The sequence below is a fragment of the Myotis nattereri genome (assembly GCF_964212035.1).
Source record: "Myotis nattereri genome assembly, chromosome: 6".
Taxonomy (NCBI): domain Eukaryota; kingdom Metazoa; phylum Chordata; class Mammalia; order Chiroptera; family Vespertilionidae; genus Myotis; species Myotis nattereri.
In genome coordinates, this window is record NC_138081.1 from 6430729 (window position 1) to 6451756 (window position 21028).

A 21028-nucleotide genomic window follows, 5' to 3' on the forward strand; every position below is an offset into this window, starting at 1 on the left:
CTTCCCAGCTGCACAAAGCCGGGGCTGTGACAAGTGAGCTGAGACCAAGGGTCTGGGCTACATCTCGCTGCCCGAGGGCCTGGGCCGCCGCCAGTGCTGAGCGGCAGCGGGGCCCATGGTGGGAGGGCGGGCGCCAGCCCCTTGGCAGTGTCTGTGCAAAGGGTGCCGGGGGCCTGACCTGTTGGCATCGTTTAACCAGATGACCGAGCAGCGGAAACGCAGGCAGCGCCTGGGCTTCGTGGACGTCCAGAACTGCATGAGCCGCTGAGCCCGCGAGACCCGCCGAAGCCTGCGCCGGGCGCTGGTACTGAGCTGTGGCTGGGAACACTGCCCTTCTCTCGGTCAGGTGGCCAAGCCAGCCCACCCACTCGAGGCCAGGTGCCCACCCAGCCTCCAGCTCCTGCTCTGCCAGACTCCCCCGAGCCAACCCGGGTGCTGGCCAGCACGGAGGGGGAGCCCTTAGGACTCAGACACTCACTGGGACTCAGTTTACCTTATTGCCTTAAAGACGTCTCTTAGAGGATTGCTTTGTCCCTTAAAGCAGTAACTGACATTCCTCTACTCCTCCTGGGGGCGGTTAGGAGTGGGGTCATCTCTTTATTCCAAGCACTACGTTTTGGTTGCTGCCCGCCTCCGGGGGAGGTGCCGGGGTGCTGTTGCCGGGTCACTAGGGCTTTGTTACTAAGTTATTCCCGGGTGCCCAGCCCCGCACGCCTCCTGTGCCTCAGATCTGCCGTAGACAGTGCAGACTGTGTCCCGTGTCCCGGCCGCCCTCGGCGTGGCCCAGCCCCAGCCCCAGCCCCAGGGGCCTGCCGGCCGAGGGTGGAGGCCCTGCCCCTGGGCCCTGCCTCTTCCTGGGCCTCTGGGGGTCACAGTGAAGGGGCAGGGCTGGGTGCGTGACAGTGGCTGGTTTTTGACCGCTTGTTTTTTCTCCTTTTGGTGTAATGTTTTACAAATCCTTTGGCCTGAGAACTAATATGTTAATTACCTTAAATAAATTAATAGAAATATAGTTCATTAGAAAGGGCTGCCGTTTCCTCTGGCCCCTGGGGCTGTGGGGCTGACGTGGCCCGCTGGCCCGGCCTCACCTTGGCCCCGGGAGAGGCTGAGCCGCCGGTTCGGTCATGCCCTAAGCCTGTCGTGTGCGTCCCAGGATGCACTGGAGCCCACTTGGCTTCTTCCCCATGAGCGCTCTGGGTCCCTGCCCGCCCGCCCTCAGCTCAGTCCGAAATGTGAAGGCCCCAGTAAGAGCTAAGGTTCCATGGAGCGAAAAGCTGGCCCGTGTGTGTCCCACAGAAGCCACCACAGCCCCAGGCCCCGGCCCCGGCTGTCTGTAGCTCCACTCTGCCCCTTAAACCAACTGGAACACAGGTTTCCTGCAAGGCTGGGCAGAGGACCAGCTCCGTCCTTCTGAGGCCTGGGCACGGGGCCGACCACCTGCCTTCTTCCAGGTTGGCCTGTTTTGGCTATTTCCCAGGAGCTCCCAGCCAGACCCCCCCCCCCAGCCCCCCAAGGGGCTCCTACGGCTGCACAGGAAGCTCTGGCCTGGAGGCCGGCCCCTTCCCTTCCCAGGCCGGACCGGAGCCCCTGCCTCCTCCCCTGGAGACGTCCCACCCTGACCGCGGGCGGCTGCTGGGCACGCCTGCTCGGGCGCAGCTTTCCCTGGAACGGCGCGGCGTCCTCTGGAGGGTGGCTGAGGTCCCAGGCAGCGGCGCGGGGGTCAGGGAGCTTTATTTATGACGGCAATACACAGGCTCCACTCAGGTCCGCGGGCGAGATAAAGACTGAGCCCAGGCCTTCTGCTTCTCCTCAGGACTCCGGGCGGAGAACTTCTCCTGCAGTTTCTTCCACAGGCCTTTATTCATGTCCTGCAGCTCCCCCAGGGTGTCTGCAAAGGGCAAGACAGAAAGGAGGCGGATGTCTAACATCTGAGGCCGGGTATTGGCCCCACAGGCCTTCTTTTCACACAGTCTGTCCCCGAAAAAGGGACGTGTAGACCCAACTTCTCAAAAGCAAGTCAGATAGGTCACAGGAAAATAATGCCAGCGTGGACTGAGCACTCGTGTACCGGGGCCGGCTCAGCACACCGCACCCTCCCACTCAGCACCCAAGCCACGCCCTCGATGCCTGGGCTGCACGTGCGTGGCAGATGGAGACAGTAAGGTGTGTGTGGCACAGGCAAAGCTTGGCCTATGCCACACACCCGACTGTCTCCATTTTTCAGGGGTAGAAACAGGCAGAGGAAGGTTAAGCAAGTTGCTCAGGTCGCACAGCCAGGAAGAGGTAGAGCGGGGATCTGAACCCGGGCGTGGTGGGGCCCCGTGCTGTGGAGCTGAGCAGGCACCGGGGAGGGAGACGGACCTGCGCAGAATCCCTGCCCATCATTCCCCCACTGGGTCCCCTCCAACAAATTCCTTTACCCTTTAGCCTCAGGCTCCTCATCTGCAAAGTAGGGAGAAAATACCTGCCTCAAAAGTTGTGAGGATGAAAGGCAATCATGGAGGCAGCTTGCCTGGCACCTGACCTGCACCCAAGGAGAGGGGCCATCTGCATGGCTTTGACGGCAGCAGGGGGCTGTGGGAGGCCATGGGTGCCTTAAGCGTTTGCACACGTGCGTGCGCGCGTACACACACACACACACAGCCCCCAAGGAACCAACGCTGGGTTTCTCAGTCTTGGCACTATCCACATTTGGGTTGGGGCAGAATAATTCTTTGTTGGGGCGCTGACCTGTGCATTGTAGCATCTTAGCTTCTACCCACTAGATGCCAGTAGCAACCCTCAGACTCCACCCCCACGCCCAGCTGTGACAACTAAAATATCTCCAGACACTGCCACATGTCCCCCAGGGACCAAAACTGCCCCATCAAGAACCACTGGTTTAAAGTTTCTCCAGGGCTAAGATTTTACACCTAATCTTACCTGTATATTAAATTAGATTTCCCCATAACATTGTCCAAATTTCACAGCCTGGATTTTTAACTGTTAATAAAACTTGTAGAGAAAAGGAATGGCTTTTTGGAACTAAAGGTAACACATTACTTACTAACACTGACTGTTAGTGGTCTCTTGACAATTAGGGCACACGGCCCCTCAGCCCAGAAGTCCAGGTCCCTTTGTGGGGCACAAAGCTGGATGCTGAGGACTGAACCCCGCCCACTACAAGCCATGAGGCTCTTCAGTCTCCCATGATCCCAAGCCCAAGGTGGACACACTTGGAATCCAGGCCAAGGCCAGTGGCCCGGCCTCAAACCATCTCACTACAGACACTGCAAGGTGTTTTCTTGGCCCCTCAGAGGAGACATCTGGAACGCTGACCGACAGTCACAACAAGGCTCTGAGGACTGCTGTGAAGGGGAGCGGGCAGCAGGCTTCCAGGAGCGGGCAGCAGGCTTCCGGGAGCTGGCGCCCAGGCAGAGCAGGCGGCGCGCAGGCCGATGGAGGGGAGCCTGCACCTCTGCACTGCGGCCTGAGGTCAACGAAGGGCAGAGGCTGAGAGCTTATTTCCTCTCTAGTTTCAAGTTCAAACTTGGCTGAAACTCTCCAAGTCCTCACAGTGACCTTGGACATCAATGCGGGAATTTTAAGATCCTGCCTGGAAAAAAATCTACCGAGTTTCCCAGGGCACTGTAATGAAAACAGGCCAGCGTTGATACAACAGCAGGTGACACCACCAGGTGTAAGTCTGCTCAGAAGGTACGTTTTCTGGAATGCCAGAGGAGCAGGAAAGAGAAATGTCTGCAGTGCCGCTGCAGGTGAATGTTTCAGGGCCAGGCCCTCAGAAAAGGGTAGCCTATTTTTGCATATGATATCCTTGCAAATAAAAATAGTAATTTTCCAGAGCCTGCCTACTTCAACCCAGGGTTCCCTGTCAGTGACAATGGAGGTGCGGAAGTGCGGAGGGCTGGGCTGGCCTGGGTATTTCCTTTCTTGCTAATCACAGTCTATCAACGACTCCAAAACATGCGCAGTTAACCCCACAGACCATGTCCCCGGGGCCAGATAAGGCGCAGTGGATAGCGCCATCCATGTGCACTGAGTGGCTTTTTGTTTCAATCAGAGCCCTCATTGTTTATACAGCCCTCTTAGGACCATACCAATAAAATTATTTTCCTTCCATCCTGATTTCAACTACTTCCTTTTGGCGACTACGCATTCCCCTGTCCCTGCTGCTCAGCCTTGACTTTAAAAGCTCTAAGGATGGATTTTCCCTTTAAAACAACGCTGCTGACCACCTCCATAGTCTATGGCCAAAGCGTAAGGGCTGTCGCTTCAGAAGCCCCTCGGGTGTCCCACCGGCAGAGGGGCCTCCGTACCTGTGGCGAGGATCAGCTTGTACTCTTCCAGGGTCAGACCACTGAAGCTCGTGTCCCGCGGGCGAGGGTACTGGTCGCGGCAGAGGGGAGGAGGGGGGAGAGGGGAGGAGGGGGGAGAGGGTTAGTTCAGCAGCACCACCTGGGACCTGCCATCCTGGAGAAGCCTGGCCCTGACTGCACACTGGGCCACCGGAGAGTCCAGAGACCAGAGGCCCGGCAGGCGGAAGAGCAGCGCCACCTGGAGTCCCAGATGCGGCCTCGCAAGTACGGGCATCACCTGCGGCCGGCGGGTGAACACGCACAGGATCCTCCGGGCAAGTGCAGGCTGTCACTCAGGACCGGGCTGGGCCCCCGAGTCTCTAACCAGCTCCCAGGGGAGGCCCCCGCTGCTGCTCTTGAGCCACACACTGAGCTGCGAGGACTCAGAAGTAACCCTCTTCCCCGCAGGCGAGGCCCTGGCCATGCACAGGGAGGGGCCAGGTAGGTTTAGCTGCTCACGTGGAAGATAACACAGTAACTGATAAGTAATAACACAAGAGTAATCTCTGTGTTTCTCGTACTCACACCCTAAACCTACGTGGCCCCACCCTGCGTATGTGGGGAATTACTGAGCAGTTCCAAGCCTGAAAACCACTCTCAGTGGGATCTGACAGAAATCATGAAAGGCCGAGGGTGGCAGTGTGACAGGGCGCGCCCAATCACCCACCTGTCAGCGGGGGGTGGGGGGGTGGGAGTGGGGTGGGGGGGGGCGCACTTTCACCAGAGCACACGGAGAATCTCAGATCTAAGCCACCAGACACGCCCAGAAGCCCACACTGGCATATACATTACACGGCTTTTATTCAAGATTATAAATAGCTTTTACTTAAGTGACCTGAAAGCCTCCATGAGGTGCCTTTGTTGGCTTGCTTGAAATTACTGGTTACATTTGAAAGTAGCAAAGCCGACATTCTTAACAAAACACTGTGTAATCAGATCTTCACTTGTTCTTCTAGGTCAGAGGGCGGGGGGCATGACAGGCTGTGCCCACTCACCTTGTGTTTGTAATAGTTTGAATGGAGTCGTGCTAAGCTCTCGTACATCTCATCGCAGGCCTCAGGCTCTGCCACCTGAAACACAAAGAACCCCAAGGCAGTGAGCCAGTGAGCCCTGCCCGCCGGCCGGTCCCTCCAGGAGGCAGTCCCCGGGGGCAGTCCCCGAGGATGGCCAGCAGCTCACCTGCCCAACTCCCCTCGCTCCCCACTATTAGACATCACCTTCATGGGGTAATGGCTCCACCTCATCCACTCCCAACCGGCAGAAAACTTCCGCCAGCTGGCAGAGAAACATTCATGCATCTGTGCCCTGTGAACCACCACCCAGCTGCAGTGGGAGACGCCACATCCTATGTAATAAAAGCATAATATGCAAATCGACCGAACGGCAAACAGTGGAACAAGGACCACACTATGACGCCCACTGGTGCCAGGCCAGCCAAGGCCGGTGCGATGCGATTGGTCGGGGGCCTGGCATCACCTCATGATCGCCCCACAGAGGGAGGCCCAGGCCCCAACCAGCGGGCTGAGGCGGGTGGGCGAGGCCTCCCTGTGAGGGAAGCCCAGGTCCTGGTGGAGGGAAGCTGGTGCCGGCAGCCGAGGGAATTTTGTGCATCGGACCTCTAGTAAACATAACACAGGAAGGGCGCACCGCATAAGGGGGTGCTAGGGCAGTGTGGGCTCCGGGAAGCCCGAGGAGGGTGTGTCCCCCGGTGTGAGTGGTCAGTGTATGCAGGGTGCGGCTAAGCTGGGCTCTGAAGGGTACATGGGAGGGAGCCTTGCTGGCGGAGGGGTGGGTGAGCCAGGAATGCTGTCTGTGTTAGCCCGCCCTCTGGCGGAGGGTCTGAGCGTGCAGGTAAAGAACCTGGGCGGAGGAAAAGAAAGCTCTTTGAGTTAAACCTTCAGTGAGGAATGTATCACATAAAGATTCTCGTATGAAACGCCAAGAGGCTCATCTGGCCCTTCATCTGTGGAGGGGGAGCTGCTGAAATCTGCGAGGGAAGAACATGCAGAAACAAGTGTGCTGAGCCGAGGTGGCTGCACGGAGGGAAACGAAGAGGGAGTGAGGTTGGGTCCTGCTGGGAAGGGCGAGGCCCCGGACACGGAGGCCCTGAGAGCAGAAAGGGGAAAGTAGGGAGATGTTCTGGCCCTGGCTGGTTTGGCTCAGTGGACAGAGCATCGGCCTGGGGACGGAAGGGTCCCGGGTTCGATTCCAGTCAAGGGCACATGCCCGGGGTTCTGTGCAGGAGGCAGCCAATCAATGATTCTCTCTTATCATTAATGTTTCTATCTCTCCCTCTCCTTCACTGAAATCAATAAAAATATATCAAAAACAAAAAGAAATATTCTGGGTGCCCAAGACAGCGCTGCCCTTGCTGGAAACCAGGGAAGACACAGATGAGAGCGGTGATTCGCCCTTGACACCTCCCTCAGCTCCCCTGCCCTGCCCTCGCTATTATTTATCTATAGTTCCTTACGTATTCAGCCAAGACTTCTGAAAGCTCCCCAGAACAAAACTTCCTCTGTTATGTTTTTGCCAGAATTCAAATGCTGCATTTTTCCAACTTAAATCCTTTCTCGAAGAAGGCAGAGCACAAATCAATCAGTAGTTAAGTGTCTTAATAAGGCCGCTCGCTTCTGCCTCTGTGCGTGTCAAATGAGGTCCCCACTTCAGGGCCAACAAAAAGATGATCATCCCTTGAGTTCCACCTGATCTGTGCTGGGGTTCAGCCACTCATCTCGAGAAGGGCCAGGGAGCACATCAGAAGAGAAAGGATTATGGGCTGAGGAGGTAGTGTTTGTTGGGCAATAATCAAAGGCATTATCTGAGTGGACGGGGGCTAAGGGCTGGAAAGAAGGAACTGATGGGCGACTGTGACAGCTGAGTCCCTGCTGGATGCGGGGGTGGGAAAGGGGTGTGTGTGGGGGGGTGGCATTTCCAGGGAAAGCCCAGAACCCTGCAGCACCCACTCGGGAGGGGAGTGGGAACCTGTGTCTCTGGCAGGGCGTGCACAGCCAAGAGCGAACGCGGAGACAGAGGCACGAGACACCAGCACCGGGTTTTAAAGAGCGTTACCAGCGGCTCTCTGTGGGGCACGCTGTGCCCTCCCCACCCCTCCCCCTTTCTCTCTCCTAGGCTCCAAGGGCCCTTCTTCTATCCACAGCTCACTTCTACCTCTGTGACTTTCTAAATAAAAAATATTATTAAAAATAATATTTAAAAATAAAAATAAAAAATATTATAAAGATTACTGCAAGATAATTGAGCATTTCAACTTGTGCTTGCTCTCTTCATACCTGCAGAGATGTGTTTGCTTATCAGTCTCAAAGACACGCCTTGGACCCCAACCGCCTGGGCCTGAATCTTGGCATCATCGCCAACCAGCTCTGGGATGTTGGGCAAATCCCTAATCTCTTCCTGTCCCTGACTCTTCAAAATGTCCCCCACGTTTGCTTTATCATTCTGTGTGTCTACATACATGTATTTTTCTTCTGCTCCATTTGAGAATAAAGTGGAACACAACGCCCTTCACGCTGTAAGATTTCAGTATGCTTCCAGAGAACAAGGGCCTTCTCTCATACAACCACAGTTCATCGATCAACCCCAGGGATTTCACACTGAAACAGCACTTTGTCTAGTGCACACAGGTAAAATTCTGTCTCAGTAATAACTTTTTAAATCCTCATCCGAGGATATTTATTCCCACTGATTTATAGAGAGAGTGGAAGGGAAGGAGGGCGGGAAGAGAGAGAAACATTGAGGGAAGAGAGACTCATCATTTGGTTGCCTCCCACATGTGCCCCAACTGGGGCTGGGAAACCTGCAACAAGGTACGTGCCCCTGACCTGGGATTGAACCCGAGAGCCATCGGTCTGTGGGCCGACGCGCCAACCGCTGCGCCAGACTGTCCAGGGCTCAGGAATAATCTCTATAGGAAAAGAAGTGCTTTTGGCCCAGATCGCTGACCGCGTTTACCCGTCACAGCGGGCAGCTCCTCGGCCTGCCTTTGTCTTTCAAGTCCTGGCATTTCTGAAGCGACTGGCCAACTGAGCCTTTCTCCCACAGAAAGGATAATAGCCCTGCCTGAGAGCGGAGGGCGGGCGGCGGGGCAGTGCCGTGCCGACTGGGCCCTGCAACCTCATGGAGGGAGGGGTTAGTCTTGTTACTGTTAGGAGTCAACAGCCGTGTGACACAGGCTTCTTGCCCACAACAACAAGGAGACGGAGAGGGGGTCAGGAGGGTCCGGGTGATGGTGGATGAGGGTGCGGTGGGTCCAGGGAGACCTGGCAGAGGGTGCCGGTGGGAGCGAGCGGAGTTACCTGAAGGACCGGGCTCTCCAGGCACAGGACCAGGGAGCACGCGTCCCGGGCGCCCAGGGGTGGCAGTTAGGACATGATCAGCGGATCAGTGCTGCCGGGTGACTGCTGGGGTGTGGCTAGAAATGGTGACGAAGGAACCGGAAAGCAGATGTCACTGCGGACCCGCCCACAGCGGCCCGGGCCCTGAGACTCAGCGGCATCGTACCTGGCGGTGGGCTCAGCGGGGCTCCAACACTGGCCCCTGCTCTCTCTCTGCGCACCTGCTCTTCGGATGCCCCGCCTGCCGCCCTCCAGGGGCCGCCCCCGACATGCTCTTAGGAGAGGCGGCCACTGCTGACTTGCCTTCCTCCCGGCGCCTCTCTCCGGGGCTCCTGCCACTGCTTGTGGGTCCACCGAGACAGGGCGTCCTCGGCACACACACGCTCCCACCAGCTCCTCGCCCTCGGAAACCTTGCCAACACAAGTTCTCTCCTGCTTCTCTCACTGCTCTAAGGGTGGGGATGTGCCAGAGGGCTGCTCAGCCACCTCCTCCGTACCCTCAGGGGGTGGGCAGGGCCGCAGGGTCAGAGAGGACAGACCTTACAGAGCACTGCTCCCAGGAGGGCAAAGAGCAGGGGGTCTGAGGGAAAAAACAGTGACCTCTGGGCTCCCGTGACCTCTTAAAATCCCTTCAGCAATACAGGCTGTTCGATGTGTCACATAGTGCCCGGAGCCCACTACAATCAGAGCAGGAACCAAACACTTCAAACGCCTGTAAATAATCAATCCCCCAAAATGAACTTGTCACCCAACTTCCCACCTGGGGTCAGAGGTGTCTCTGTGAGGCTGTGGAAGTGCTTCGTGGAGGTGATGAGTTTGCACCTGCCAACGTCTAGCCGAGTTAGCACAGGCACGGCCACTTCCGGCTCCGTCACACCCAAGCCAAGCTCAGCAATTAAAGAGCAGTCTTGCTTACTACGGAAGAGGCCATCAGCGGAACACTTGTCTGATTCCAGAGGCCCACCCACGCCTGCGCCCTGCGCTCCCCCAGGCTCCGGCACAGCACTCCCGGGTTTGGAATAGTTTGCCGGATGACACGAACGCACACTTCTGGAAACGTCCTTATGTACCAGCTTTAAACGACCTGATTTTGCATTCACACCTAATGAGGTGGCGGGCATCTTGGGCGTAAGAGCATAGCTGCTGAAGAAGGCAAGCGGCACATTAAGAAAAAGTCAGTTCCGCTCCCGAAATGTGAGTAAATAGATGCTCAGCTGACGAGGTGCCCTCCACGGCTCTATTTGGCTGCTCTGCAGTTCGCCTGCGCAGCCGCCATCGGATGCAGTAGATTTCTCTTCACCACATTAAACTTTCATACTTAACAAATGCGCCGGCGCCGCAGGCATGGACTCTGATTTTCAAAATTGAATTTTGGGTGGTGCGGGCAATCGGTGCAGCAGCCCCTATTCTAGTCACACAAAGGGACTCATAAGCACTTTGGGAAAGGGCGGTGCAAATTGCTTTGCCAGTTAAGACAGAGCTGGATTCAGTCCAGGAGGATCTATGAATAAAGGTTTCATGACTTGGTAATGAACTGAAATGAGTTCATCCTGTTATGGGAGCCCATTCCCTGCGATTCAGTTGAAAATGCATTTCTTGGGCACCTATTATGCACAGTGCTCCGCCAGGAGGCGGTGGGAGGACATGAAGACCCAGCCTCAGCTCTGCAATCACTGAGGAGACAAGACCGGCTCGAATTAAGAAATCAAGCATGGCCTGGCGGCCTGTAACTGAGTGCCGGGTACAATCAGAGCGGGGCGCGGGGAGGGGGCGCCAGGCCTGGCCAACGGGCAGCCGTGCTGGGGGGCCTCAGGTTCCATGCAGTGACAGTTCAGAGTGAGGGGCCGCGAGTCCAACCTTTGAGGGGTGTAGACTTCAGAGCTGGACCTGGGCGGGGGCGGACGGGTCAGAGGACTGACTGGGAGGAGGAGGCATGAAAAGGCACCAGGCTGTTCTGGGCAGGCAGGGTCTTGAGCCAAGCAGTGCTTCTAGGACCTGGGAAGCCACCAAACTCTTGGCGAGCTGTGAGTTTAGGGGAGGACGGTGGTACGCTAGGTTCCCACAGGCTAAGGACCACTCATTTCATGGCCGATTTGGGGGGCAATGAGAAGACACCCTTGTTGAGCAGGGCACATGCTGGGGTGTGGTGAGAGCTGAAACACAGGCTGGCACTGGGACCAGAGGGCAATGAAGGCCTCACAGAGCTGCTGCCACCAGTCCAGGAGGCAGCGGGCGGAGGCCAAGATTTCTGAGTAAGGTGGAGACTCGCTGAAAGTGAGTTTACCCTCTAGGCCAGTGGTTCTCAACCTTCTGGCCCTTTAAATACAGTTCCTCATGTTGTGATGACCCCCAACCATAAAATTATTTTCGTTGCTACTTCATAACTGTAATGTTGCTACTGTTATGAATCATAATGTAAATATCTGATATGCAGGATGGTCTTAGGCGACCCCTGTGAAAGGGTCGTTCAACCGCCAAAGGGGTCGCGACCCAGAGATTGAGAACCACTGCTCTAGGCCAAGGGCCATGTGGATCTAACATCATTCACCAGCCATACAAAAATAATCAACTGAAAAATTAGCCTGCTAAAAAAATAAAATTAAAAACTAGCCTGCTATATTTGATCAAACATTTCGTTATCTCACCCCTAATGCCCTGGCAGGGCTGTTCCCCGCCCCTGCTCTAGGAGCACACGCACAGGAGTGCCAGCCTGGTCCCACCGGCCTTCCCCTCTCCAGCTCTACTCACTCTCACCACTCCCGTCCTGCAGGGGGTTCAGTATTATCGCTGGAAAGAGCAGAACCTGTCCTGGGCCATTCCTCAAACGCTTGGCTTCAGGGGCCCACACACGGGCTGAGCAACACTGAGATGGCGCCACCACTGCCAGGCCCCTGCCACACCGCAGAATGCCACAGACCAGGCCTCAACCGGGCGACTGAGAAAACAAGACTATGTGAGACCCCTGCATTCTGCTCTGAGAGCGGGAATGTCGTTTACGTCCTGCAAGCCCGAGACAGAGTCCAACTTCTTTCAACGGCCGACAGACCCGGAACCTGGGTAGCTCACAAGGACCCACTGGCAGGCGAGCCCCTTCCCAGGCAGTTCCTCAGAGCTGTGCCACGTCAGGGAGGGGGTGCTGGGTGCAGGCAGGGCTCTTTAGGAAGCTGCCTAATGAGCTCATTAGAAGGTTTTGCTCCTTTCCCTGCGCTGAAGTCAACAATGCCCATGTTCGCCACCTCCCCATGGGGGGCTTCTTTTATTAAGCTCTCGGTGCTGCAGGGAGCACGTGCTCTCTTCAGGAAAATGTATTCAAGCGGCAAACCCCGTGAACAGGGCTGCACAAGAGGGTGGGTAGAGGGTGTAAGAGGTGTTGGTGTGTCCCTGCTGCCCACCATCCCTCCCACCGGGGGGTTTGGGGTGGGCCGCGAGACTCCCCAAGGGCAACCTGAGGTGGAATAAATGGCGGCAGTGGCTTTTGGACTCTGGTTTCGAGTCTGAACGAACTGGTTTCCCAGCGAATCTGGCTTTTCTGCGCTGTGTCGCACCGAGGCCCAGCTTTCCTCCCACCCTCCCCAGGGAGCAGCGGCCGGCCACAGGAAAGCAGGCGGGTCAGCACAGGGAGGTGCTCCGTCCGCTGCCCAACTGCATGGTCTGAAAAGGTCTGAGCAGGGAAAGGGGAGGAGGGTGGCCTGAAGTTCGTGGGAGAAGAGGCCTGACAACAAGAAGAAACGGCGCCGGTGGCCAGCTGAGGAACGACCTGGCACCACGAGGCCAGCGGAGCAGGCCGCACAGCTGCCCCTGCCACTCAGCTCCCAGAGGCCCTGAGCACATCGTTTTATTCTCAGTTTGTTTCCTGGCCTGTAAAATGGAAACAGCAATGGCTACTTGACTCAGCTGCACGAAGGATTAAATTAAATGAGGTCATGCGAGCAAGAGCGTTCAGTGTCACGGCCAAGGCGTAGGCGGCCGGGGCTGCCCGCCCCTCTCCTCGAGGAACAAAAAGGCTGCCTCCCTCCCAGGCCTGTCTTCCTGGCATTACCAGGGGCAGCGCCACACTAATCAGCCAGCCCACCTTTCTGCTCAAGGTCTGCATAAGTGACCCAGGCTGCCCCCGGGAGTGCCGCCAGGTGCTGCCTGCATTCCAGAAGGGGCTGCTCCCTCCAAAAGCCGCCAAGGCGTTACTCAGCCCAAGCATGGCCTCAGGTGACATCAGGATGAGGTCCCAGGGCAGCGGTCGCGAGGAAAGGGCCTGCTGCCACCATGAGCACTGGGATGCGTGCGTCAGCTGCTCTGGAGCCACGGCCTGAGCCAGGACCGGCATCTGCGCCATGACTGCTACCTGTGTGCCGTCCACTCATCAGAGCTGTCTCCCTGGTGAGACAGAGATGACCATCTCTACCCTCCTCTTCTGGCTCATCTGAGACTCAGTCATGTAGGTGCAGGTGCCACTCTCTCACCTCTCCAAGGAGGTCGCCCTCGTTGGCCTCTCTGCTGGCTGTGTTCACCACCTGACTTTCATTAGAGGGAAAGTCACGTCTGCCCACTGTCAGCCTCTTGGTGGTCGGGCCAGATTCTGTCCCTCATCTGCGGCTCCTGCGGCGCCCCACAGTGAGCTCTCCCTCCATTCTCGCCACTCAGCGTCACAGGACACACATACCCCCTCGCACTCCTCACTTCCTCTCCATCTAGTTCTGCTACATCTGCAATAGATTCCAATGATATGTCTCATCAGCCATAACCATTCATTTATGTATTCAGACACCTATCCACTGTCTTTTACAGGGAATGCGGGGATAAAAATGGCAATATCTCTACTCTCAGGAAGTTCACACTAAAACTATGTAGAGAGCAGAGTCCTAGAAAGTCTATGGGGTTGGCAGAGTTGGGACTTGATATGATCCTTGCCTTCAAGACCTTTATGCTTTGGGACAGCGAAAGCCAAGCGGTATGAGGGCCCTCAGGGTAGTGTGACCCCTGCACCCCCGCCCCCCAGCTCTGAGCCACTCCATCCATGCCCGGCACCCACTCAGCGATGGGTTTCAGTGACGTCACTGGGCATGTTCTTGCTCCAGTAGGTGAGCTGGCTTGGCTCTGTATTGGGCTAAGTTGCAAACAAACAAACAAAAAAAAGAAAACAAAAAAAAACAAGTTCCTGCTTTGATAGGTCATGGCTAAACTTTGAAAAGTCATCTCTTCAGGCTGCGTGTGCGTATATCACGTTTCATATAGCTGACCTCTGCCTTAGCCCCAGGCTCAGCTATCCCACTGCCTACTTGACATTTCTACTTGGAAGTAAGGCCACTCGGTATCTCAAGTTTAACATGTCTACACCAAACTCGAGTTGTTTTTTTCCACACCCCACCTGTTCCTCAGCTAGTCCTTCCCATCTCAGTAGATGGTACCACCTTTCACCCAGTTGCTCAGGCCAAAAATATCTAGGTGTTATCCTTGGTTCTTCTTTCTCTTTACCCCACATCCAATGTATCAGCAAAACATAAATTAGGTCACACCAGTCCCCTGACTAAATTACCCCCAACGGCTTTTCACTGGCCTTACAATAAAATCCAACTCTTAACCATAGCCTATAAGATCCTACCATGCCTGGCTTCTCTGACCTCAGTTCTTAGCAAACTCCATTTTCATTCAAAACCCTCCAACCACCATGGCTCTCTCTGTCCTCTAACGTGTCAATCTGCTTCCTGCCTCAGGACCTTTGCACAGCCTGAAATGCCTAATCTGTGTGGCACCTCCTTAGAATGGCCTTATTTGATTATCATAACTAATATTATCTCTTTATTATGCTACTCAATTTTTTAAATCCTCACCTGAGGATACTTTTCCATTGATTTTTAGAGTGGAGGGGGGAGAGAGAGAGAGAGAGAGAGAGATGTGAGAGGGACACATCGATTGGTTGCCTCCTGCATGCACCCCGACCAGGGCTGATTGAGCCTGCAACTGATGTACATGCCCTTGACTATGAATTGAACCCAAGACCCTTCAGTCCATGGGCTGACGCTCTACCCACTGAGCCAAACTGGCCAGGGCTGCTACTCTATTTTATATCTATAACAGTACAGTTGACCCTTGAACAACACAGGTCTGAAATGCACAGATCCATTTATACACAGGACCATATCTATCTATCTATATAAAAGCCTAAGCAACCAGCCAACTGGCTGGGAGCTATGACGCATAACAACCACCCAGGGGCAGACACTCAACACAGGAGCTGCCAAGCTGCCGTGACTTGGCAGCTATGGTTCTTGGGTGACGCACCTGGAACCAGAGAGGAGGGAGCCCGATCCCGGAGTGCGTCACCCGAGAACTGCCCTCTCGCAATCTGGGACCCCTCAGGGGTGTTGGAGAGCCGGTTTTGGCCTGATCTCCGCAGGCGAGGCTGAGGGACCCCACCCGTGCACATGCACCGGTCCTCTAGTATCCAATAAATATGTACAGTACTGTAATTGTATTTTCCTTATGATTTTCTCAGTAACATTTTCTTTTCTCTAGCTTCCTTTATTGTAAGAATATAGTGCATATTGCATATAATATACAGAATATATGTTAATTGACTGTTATCAGTAAAGCTTCCAGTCAACAGGGTATTTTTTTCCAGGTGGGGGTGTCAAAAATTATATGTGGATTTTCAACTGCTGGGGGTGGGCGCTGGTGTCCCTAACCCCAAGTTGTTCAAGGGTCAGTCATATTTACCCAGACTGCCTTATGTACGCATCCTTGCTTATTTTGTCCAGAACTAAAATGTAAACTTAATTTTCATGTGGTAAGACCTCCCCTGATTCACTGCCGTCTCTCCAGCACCTCGCACAGCTCCTGGCACATGGCGGGTGCGCAATAAATACCTAACCCACAAATGAATGAATCCCGCGCTGCAGCAACCCGGACGGGAGCGAGACCGGAAGTCTGGGACTCAGCCGGGAGTATGGCTGAGGGCGCACAGCCGCCGCACGGACTTACAGGGGCCGGGGGAGCATGGAAAGCTTAGCGGGGCCCGCGGGGGTCCGTGCATAACACTGCGAGGTAGGGGGTCGAGTCAGGGGAGAAATAAGCCTAGACTGTCACCATCCCGACCGGCGGCGTGGGTCTCAACCTGGCCGCACCTTGAATCATCGGGAGCGTTTACCCCAGAGATGCCGATCTGCTATTGCTGGGAGCTGCGGACACTGGTAGGTTGTTAAAAAGCTGCTCCGGTAACTCCAAGGTGCAGCCAGAGGAGAGCACGGAGCACAAATAGGTCGTCGCTCTCGGAGGTTCCCCCGGGACAGCGGGGTCCGCGCGCACGTGCCGCCAGGGAGGAAGGGCGCGCGCATGCGCGGCCATCGCCGCCGGCCAACTACTAGGTCCCACCCCTACCTCATTCGGTCCTCCCCTCGCCCGACCGCCGCCCCGCCGACGGCGGACCCCACAGTCGGTCACCTGGGTGTTCTCTCCCTCCCGAAACGCCTGTGCTACCCGCTGCCGCAGGTAAGCGCCCAAGTCCCGGCCCCGTTTGGTCTCGTCCACTGGCCATTCCTCACAGAGCTTAAGAAAACGCCGGTAGCGGCCGGCCGCCATTTTGGGCCCCGCTTGTCCCCGCCCTTGAGGGAGGAGTCAGTCGGCGCTTGCGCACTGGGGCCCTCAGGCTTCCCGAAGGAGGGGCGGGGCGGGGGGGAGGAGTGAGCATGCGCACCTTGGGGCGCCCGGCTCTCCGGCAGGGGCGCTACTGGCCTGTGTCTGCGCGCAGACCTCACCAGCCCGCGTTCTCCTGGAACCGGCCCAGCAACCAGGGCAAGTCCGACGTGGAGAACCCCAGGGACAGCTTGGCTCCTCTTTTTCAATGACTGCACAAGCTCCCGACTAAAAAACCCTCCTGGGAGAACTGTGCTAATTTGCATAAGCGAATACATTTGCATGTAAATACAGGTTGTTATTGGATGAAGATGTGTTTGAACTTAATCACGCATTGTGCACACGCGGCTCGCACGCACCCCACCTCCTGCCGCATTCTCTCCTCGCAGCCCCTGTGCCTGTGGCTGCCACAGCTCCTCCTTCAGTGCTCCTCGGCCTGTCCCTCCCAGCGCCCCTCCCCAGCCAGGCACTTTCCCCCGGGAAGCACACATTTCCCAGCTGGAGCAAAAAACCTCGGGAAAACGTTTTTTAAAAAACCAAGCCTTCACTGTACATCTCCATGTGGAATGTACCAATTTTTCTTTTCAACAGATACCCGCACCTTCCAGGTTTTCCTTGAGAAAGCCTCAGCCCCTCTGCGCCCGCCGTCCTGCTCAGCCGGACTTCCAGGCTGCAACACCTGGCTCCCCCCCAGCCTTTCTTCTCACCCCCTACTTCGTCCAGGGTTGTCCAGGAGACTCCTGCCTTGAGTAGGGGGGTGAATACACAGCCCACACCCGCAGATCAGAGCCTGAGGCCTTTCACTGAAGCGTCAGAGAGTGCTGGGGAGCTTGGAGAAACAGACTTCCAGCTGCTCAGGGGAGCAGGGGAGCGATCAGGGTGCACCTGGAGGAGATGGCATTTGGCTGGGCCTTGAAGGATGGTTAGGATTTGGGAAGTGGGAATGGAAGGACCCTGAGCCGCAAGAGGCAGGGCGGGTGCGGGATGGGGAGAGAGGAAGAGGGCGGAGGCTGATTGGAGGAGAGATCAATGGGAGGTTTTAACAAGGAGCAGCTGTGCGCTGTTCTGGAGGCGGTAAGAGTGAAGATCTATTGAATGTAAGTGCAGGTTGTTATTGGATGGAGTCTCCCTCTGGGGATCCAGGGTGTGCAACGCCCACTCGAAGAGAGTGAGTTCAGGGAGGGGGTGCCCACCTGAGGTAAAGAGAGTTCAGGGGGAGTGGAAATGCATGCAAGGGCTCCCCCACCATGTCCCAGCCCGACGGTACCCCTGCTCCATCCTCAGCTGCAATTACAGACTCATCGTTTTGTTGGCTGCCCCATGGCTCAAAGGGCCAGGGTGGCATCTACTGTCAAGCTCCCGGCACCTAGGGCTGTGCTGGGCCCTCAGCCGTGTTCCGCCCGAGGTCCGATCACAGCTGTGGCTTTGAAGAGCACCTGACTAGCCGAGGACAGCTCCTGGGAGGCAGGGACGGAGGTCCCCCTGTCTTCAGCAAGAGGAAGAGCGACATTAGATGGCAGTGAATGGTTTTCACCCTCCTTGAGCCCAAGTGCAATGAGAGGCTGAGAAGAGCTGGACACCAGGGGAAATCCAAGCCAGTGCCTCCTTTGAAGGCCCCCCTGCAGCCCAGCAAGCGTCTCTGGTCAGGGTAGGGTTGTCCCTGGTTCAGACTTCCCCACACAACTCTCTTCCCCCACCAGAGGCGTGTTTTTGTCTTGGGGGTTTAGTAGTGAGGCTTTGGACCTGCGTTGGAATATGGGCTCATTCATTCATTCATTCATTCATTCATCTAGGACTGATCTGTGTAATTTATGGGGGCTCCATGCAAAATGAAAATGTGAAGCTCCTTGTTAAAAAATGACTGAGAATTTCGGGACAGTAATAGAGAGCGTTAAACCACATTTGGGGCCCTTCACAGGTCACACACCCATGAGACCTCCCTGCACTGTGGTTGGCGAGACTGACAAGAGCCCTATTCTGGGGGTTTTACCTCTACGTAGGGGGAGACAGCCAGCAAGCATACACTCACCCTGGTAATGGTGCTTTATATGTATGAAGCCATTCACTAACTGAGCAAGATAATTTCAGAAGTGATCAGTGTCAGGGAGAGATCAAGGCAGAGTGTTGGGAGAGGGGTCTGGGTGGTGGAGGGGCTTGAGTGTGAGAGACCTGACTCCCCGAGGGGCCAGAGCGGCTTCCAGGCGAGGGGCAGCGGTTTGTTGTTCTATCCGGCGGGTTGTGTACCTGCTCTGCGCTTCAGTTCTTCATCTGGAAACGGGACTTCAGTGATGAGTTAGCACTGCTGTTCGCTGCGTGCCAGGCTCTGTGCCACCTGCCTTACACATGCTGGCTCACTCAGTCCTCCCGTGGCTCTGCGGTAAGTACCACGACTGCCTCCATTTTACAGAGATGGAAACTGAGGACCAGAGAGGATACGGACTTGCCAAGGTTGCCAGCCGGCAAATGGCAGATCCTGGGCTTGAGCCCCAGCTGGCCGGCTCCAGAGTCCACGCCGTTGCCCTCTTCGGCCTCCTTGAAGCGTTACGGTTGTGGACTGCATGTGTGATGTGCGAGTTGGAGTTTCCTGAGGGGCTGGAGGGTCCCCTCTGGTTTGCTTTATGTGGTCTCCAACCCCCATACCCCCGTGTCTCCGTGGGTGGTTGGAGCCAAGTCTGGGCTCACTGGCTTGTGGGTCACCCAGTGCCATTCTGGGCACATTAATAGGCACTGGCCTAGGATGTGGCTTGGCCAGTCCCAGCCCCCAGGGAGTTGATGACCCTTTTAACACCCTTGTGCCAGCTGTCACTCATTCCCCACTGAGCACAGAATGCAGCCCCCTCCTGGCTCCTTGAAAATCCCACCGGGGCTCACCTGCGGAGCCCCTGGGAGGGGGACCGGGCTTTCTGGGGCTGTGACCCTCTTATAGAAACAAGGCACCGTCAGCGTCAGGGGAGGAGAGGGCGGGAGAGAGCCGGCTTCAGTTTTCCCGTTATGATGGCCCCAGTAATTGAGATGCTGAATTGCACATGTACTCGTAAATCACTTGAAAGTAAAAATGTCGTTTTGTGGTGCTGGTGTTAGTAATGCAAAGATTTAAAAGGAATTAAATACTTAGCTGTATTGTAAGGCCTGATTGCCTGATTTTCTTCTTTCAGCTTATTGACCTGGAGGAGATGATTGGGTGCTACACCCACATATGTTACCATAAAACGTGGGCTGGGACCTGCATCCGCGCCATCCCCTTAAAGGTGGCTGCGGCCCTCGGTGGAGGAGAGCTCTTTTTAGGATGCACAGGGGTTTGAGGGGTGCTGGATGGCCTCGGGGCCTCCTGACGTGCACCCTGCCATCTCCAGAGCCCTGGCCCTGTTGACACATCTTGTCATCTGCCCCTGGATCTGCCTCCCTCGCTTCACTCTGCTCTCTGGTCGATGTACCCAGAGAGGCCACCCCTTCGGGCCCCTTCGCTCACAGCGCCTCACTAAGAGAATTGGGAGAGAACATGAGAATAGAAAGCCAGGTCTCCTCACCCACTTGTTCCCACCCTCACCCCTGCTCCTATAAGCTTCTCATTTTTAGAGGCCGCGGGAGCAAGGCCAAGGGCAAACAGGAGCCGGCTTCTGGGTTTTGTTCTCTGATAAGCTGTCAAACTTCCTGTCCTTTTTCATGGCAGCTGAGTGGGAAGGGAGCCGTTCTGAGCAATGGTGATGAGAAGGCCCGGCCGGTGGCTGCAGACAGCCTGCCTGGGGCGCTCAGCTTGGCATTGCCCAGAGCTGCTTCTCCCTCCCTCCCTCCCTCCCTCCCCTCTAATTCTTGGCACCCAGGCCTTCATTTTAGATCTTTCCCTCATCTTGTGTTTTATGTGTTTGGCCACAGAGGATGCAGATTTAAATCAAGTCAGAGTTTAGATCATGTTGAAGAGCTGCTGCTGAGTGTTTTATGAGGCTGCTTCCTGCCCTTTCCAGCCTGGGCTCAAAGGCTCCATGCAGCTGGCAAGAGTGATGGGCTGCCCGGAGGCCCAGGGCTTCCTGACAACATTGCAGGATGGAGAAGCTGCATTAACATCCTGTTCTTTAGCTCCCTCTTCAGTCGCACCGGGGGCTCCAGGGCACGGAGGTGGGGCAGGGTGACCCTCCCAGGCGGCCTGTGCTGCCGTGAGGCGATCGGGAGCAGGTTGCTGTCCACATCACCCGTCTTGAGGATGAGAGTTCCCGTGGGGCGGATAAGGAAGCAGGTCGGGGAGATGCTAGTAAATCTACCAGACTCGGGGCACACTCGCCATGAGGACATGGCGAGGGGAAGGGTCTGGTCAGCACTGCAGCTCTGGTGCTGCCAGGCCCCCGCGGGCCCCCACGCGCCCTCTGGCTCTTTGTGTCTCTGTTTCTCCCTTAAGTCCGGTATCACTTAACATGCGGGTTATGGAGAAAGAGGTCATGGCAGAGGCTGGATTCTCACCAAACCCACTTCCTCTCCGTAGGCACACAGTTAAGCTACATCTCAGCTCCTTGGCATCCGGGAAAGGCTGCACGACCGGTTCTTGCCCATGGAATGTTCTCCATGCTGGCTAACGTTTAGGCCTGTGGGTGAGGATGGTGCTGTCACAGGATGGAAGGAGCCTGCGTCCCTGGGTGACTGGTTCAGAGGTGCTCTGATAACTACATTGGATTGTAATGCTAAGCTACTGCTATTTGGAGA

General features: G+C 56.0%; 2 protein-coding genes across 2 annotated transcripts in view; one reads left to right on the forward strand and one right to left on the reverse strand.

The window, feature by feature from the left end:
• Window positions 1-1021, forward strand: part of ITPR3 (inositol 1,4,5-trisphosphate receptor type 3) — a gene marked incomplete at its 5' end in the record, with an annotated part of 67810 nt that extends 66789 nt beyond the window's left edge. The window contains one exon of the mRNA XM_081093627.1: window positions 200-1021. Within this exon, the coding sequence (XP_080949753.1) occupies window positions 200-268 (69 nt within the window). The 3' untranslated portion in view covers window positions 269-1021. The remainder of the gene's footprint in view (window positions 1-199) is intronic.
• Window positions 939-16308, reverse strand: UQCC2 (ubiquinol-cytochrome c reductase complex assembly factor 2). The gene is made up of 4 exons (XM_081093626.1): window positions 16145-16308; window positions 5351-5425; window positions 4317-4386; window positions 939-1888 (listed from the first exon to the last, which is right to left on the reverse strand). Exons 1-4 carry the CDS (start codon window positions 16280-16282, stop codon window positions 1761-1763), a joined length of 411 nt encoding a protein of 136 aa, XP_080949752.1. The 5' UTR covers window positions 16283-16308; the 3' UTR covers window positions 939-1760.
• Between the last annotated feature and the right edge of the window lie 4720 nt (window positions 16309-21028).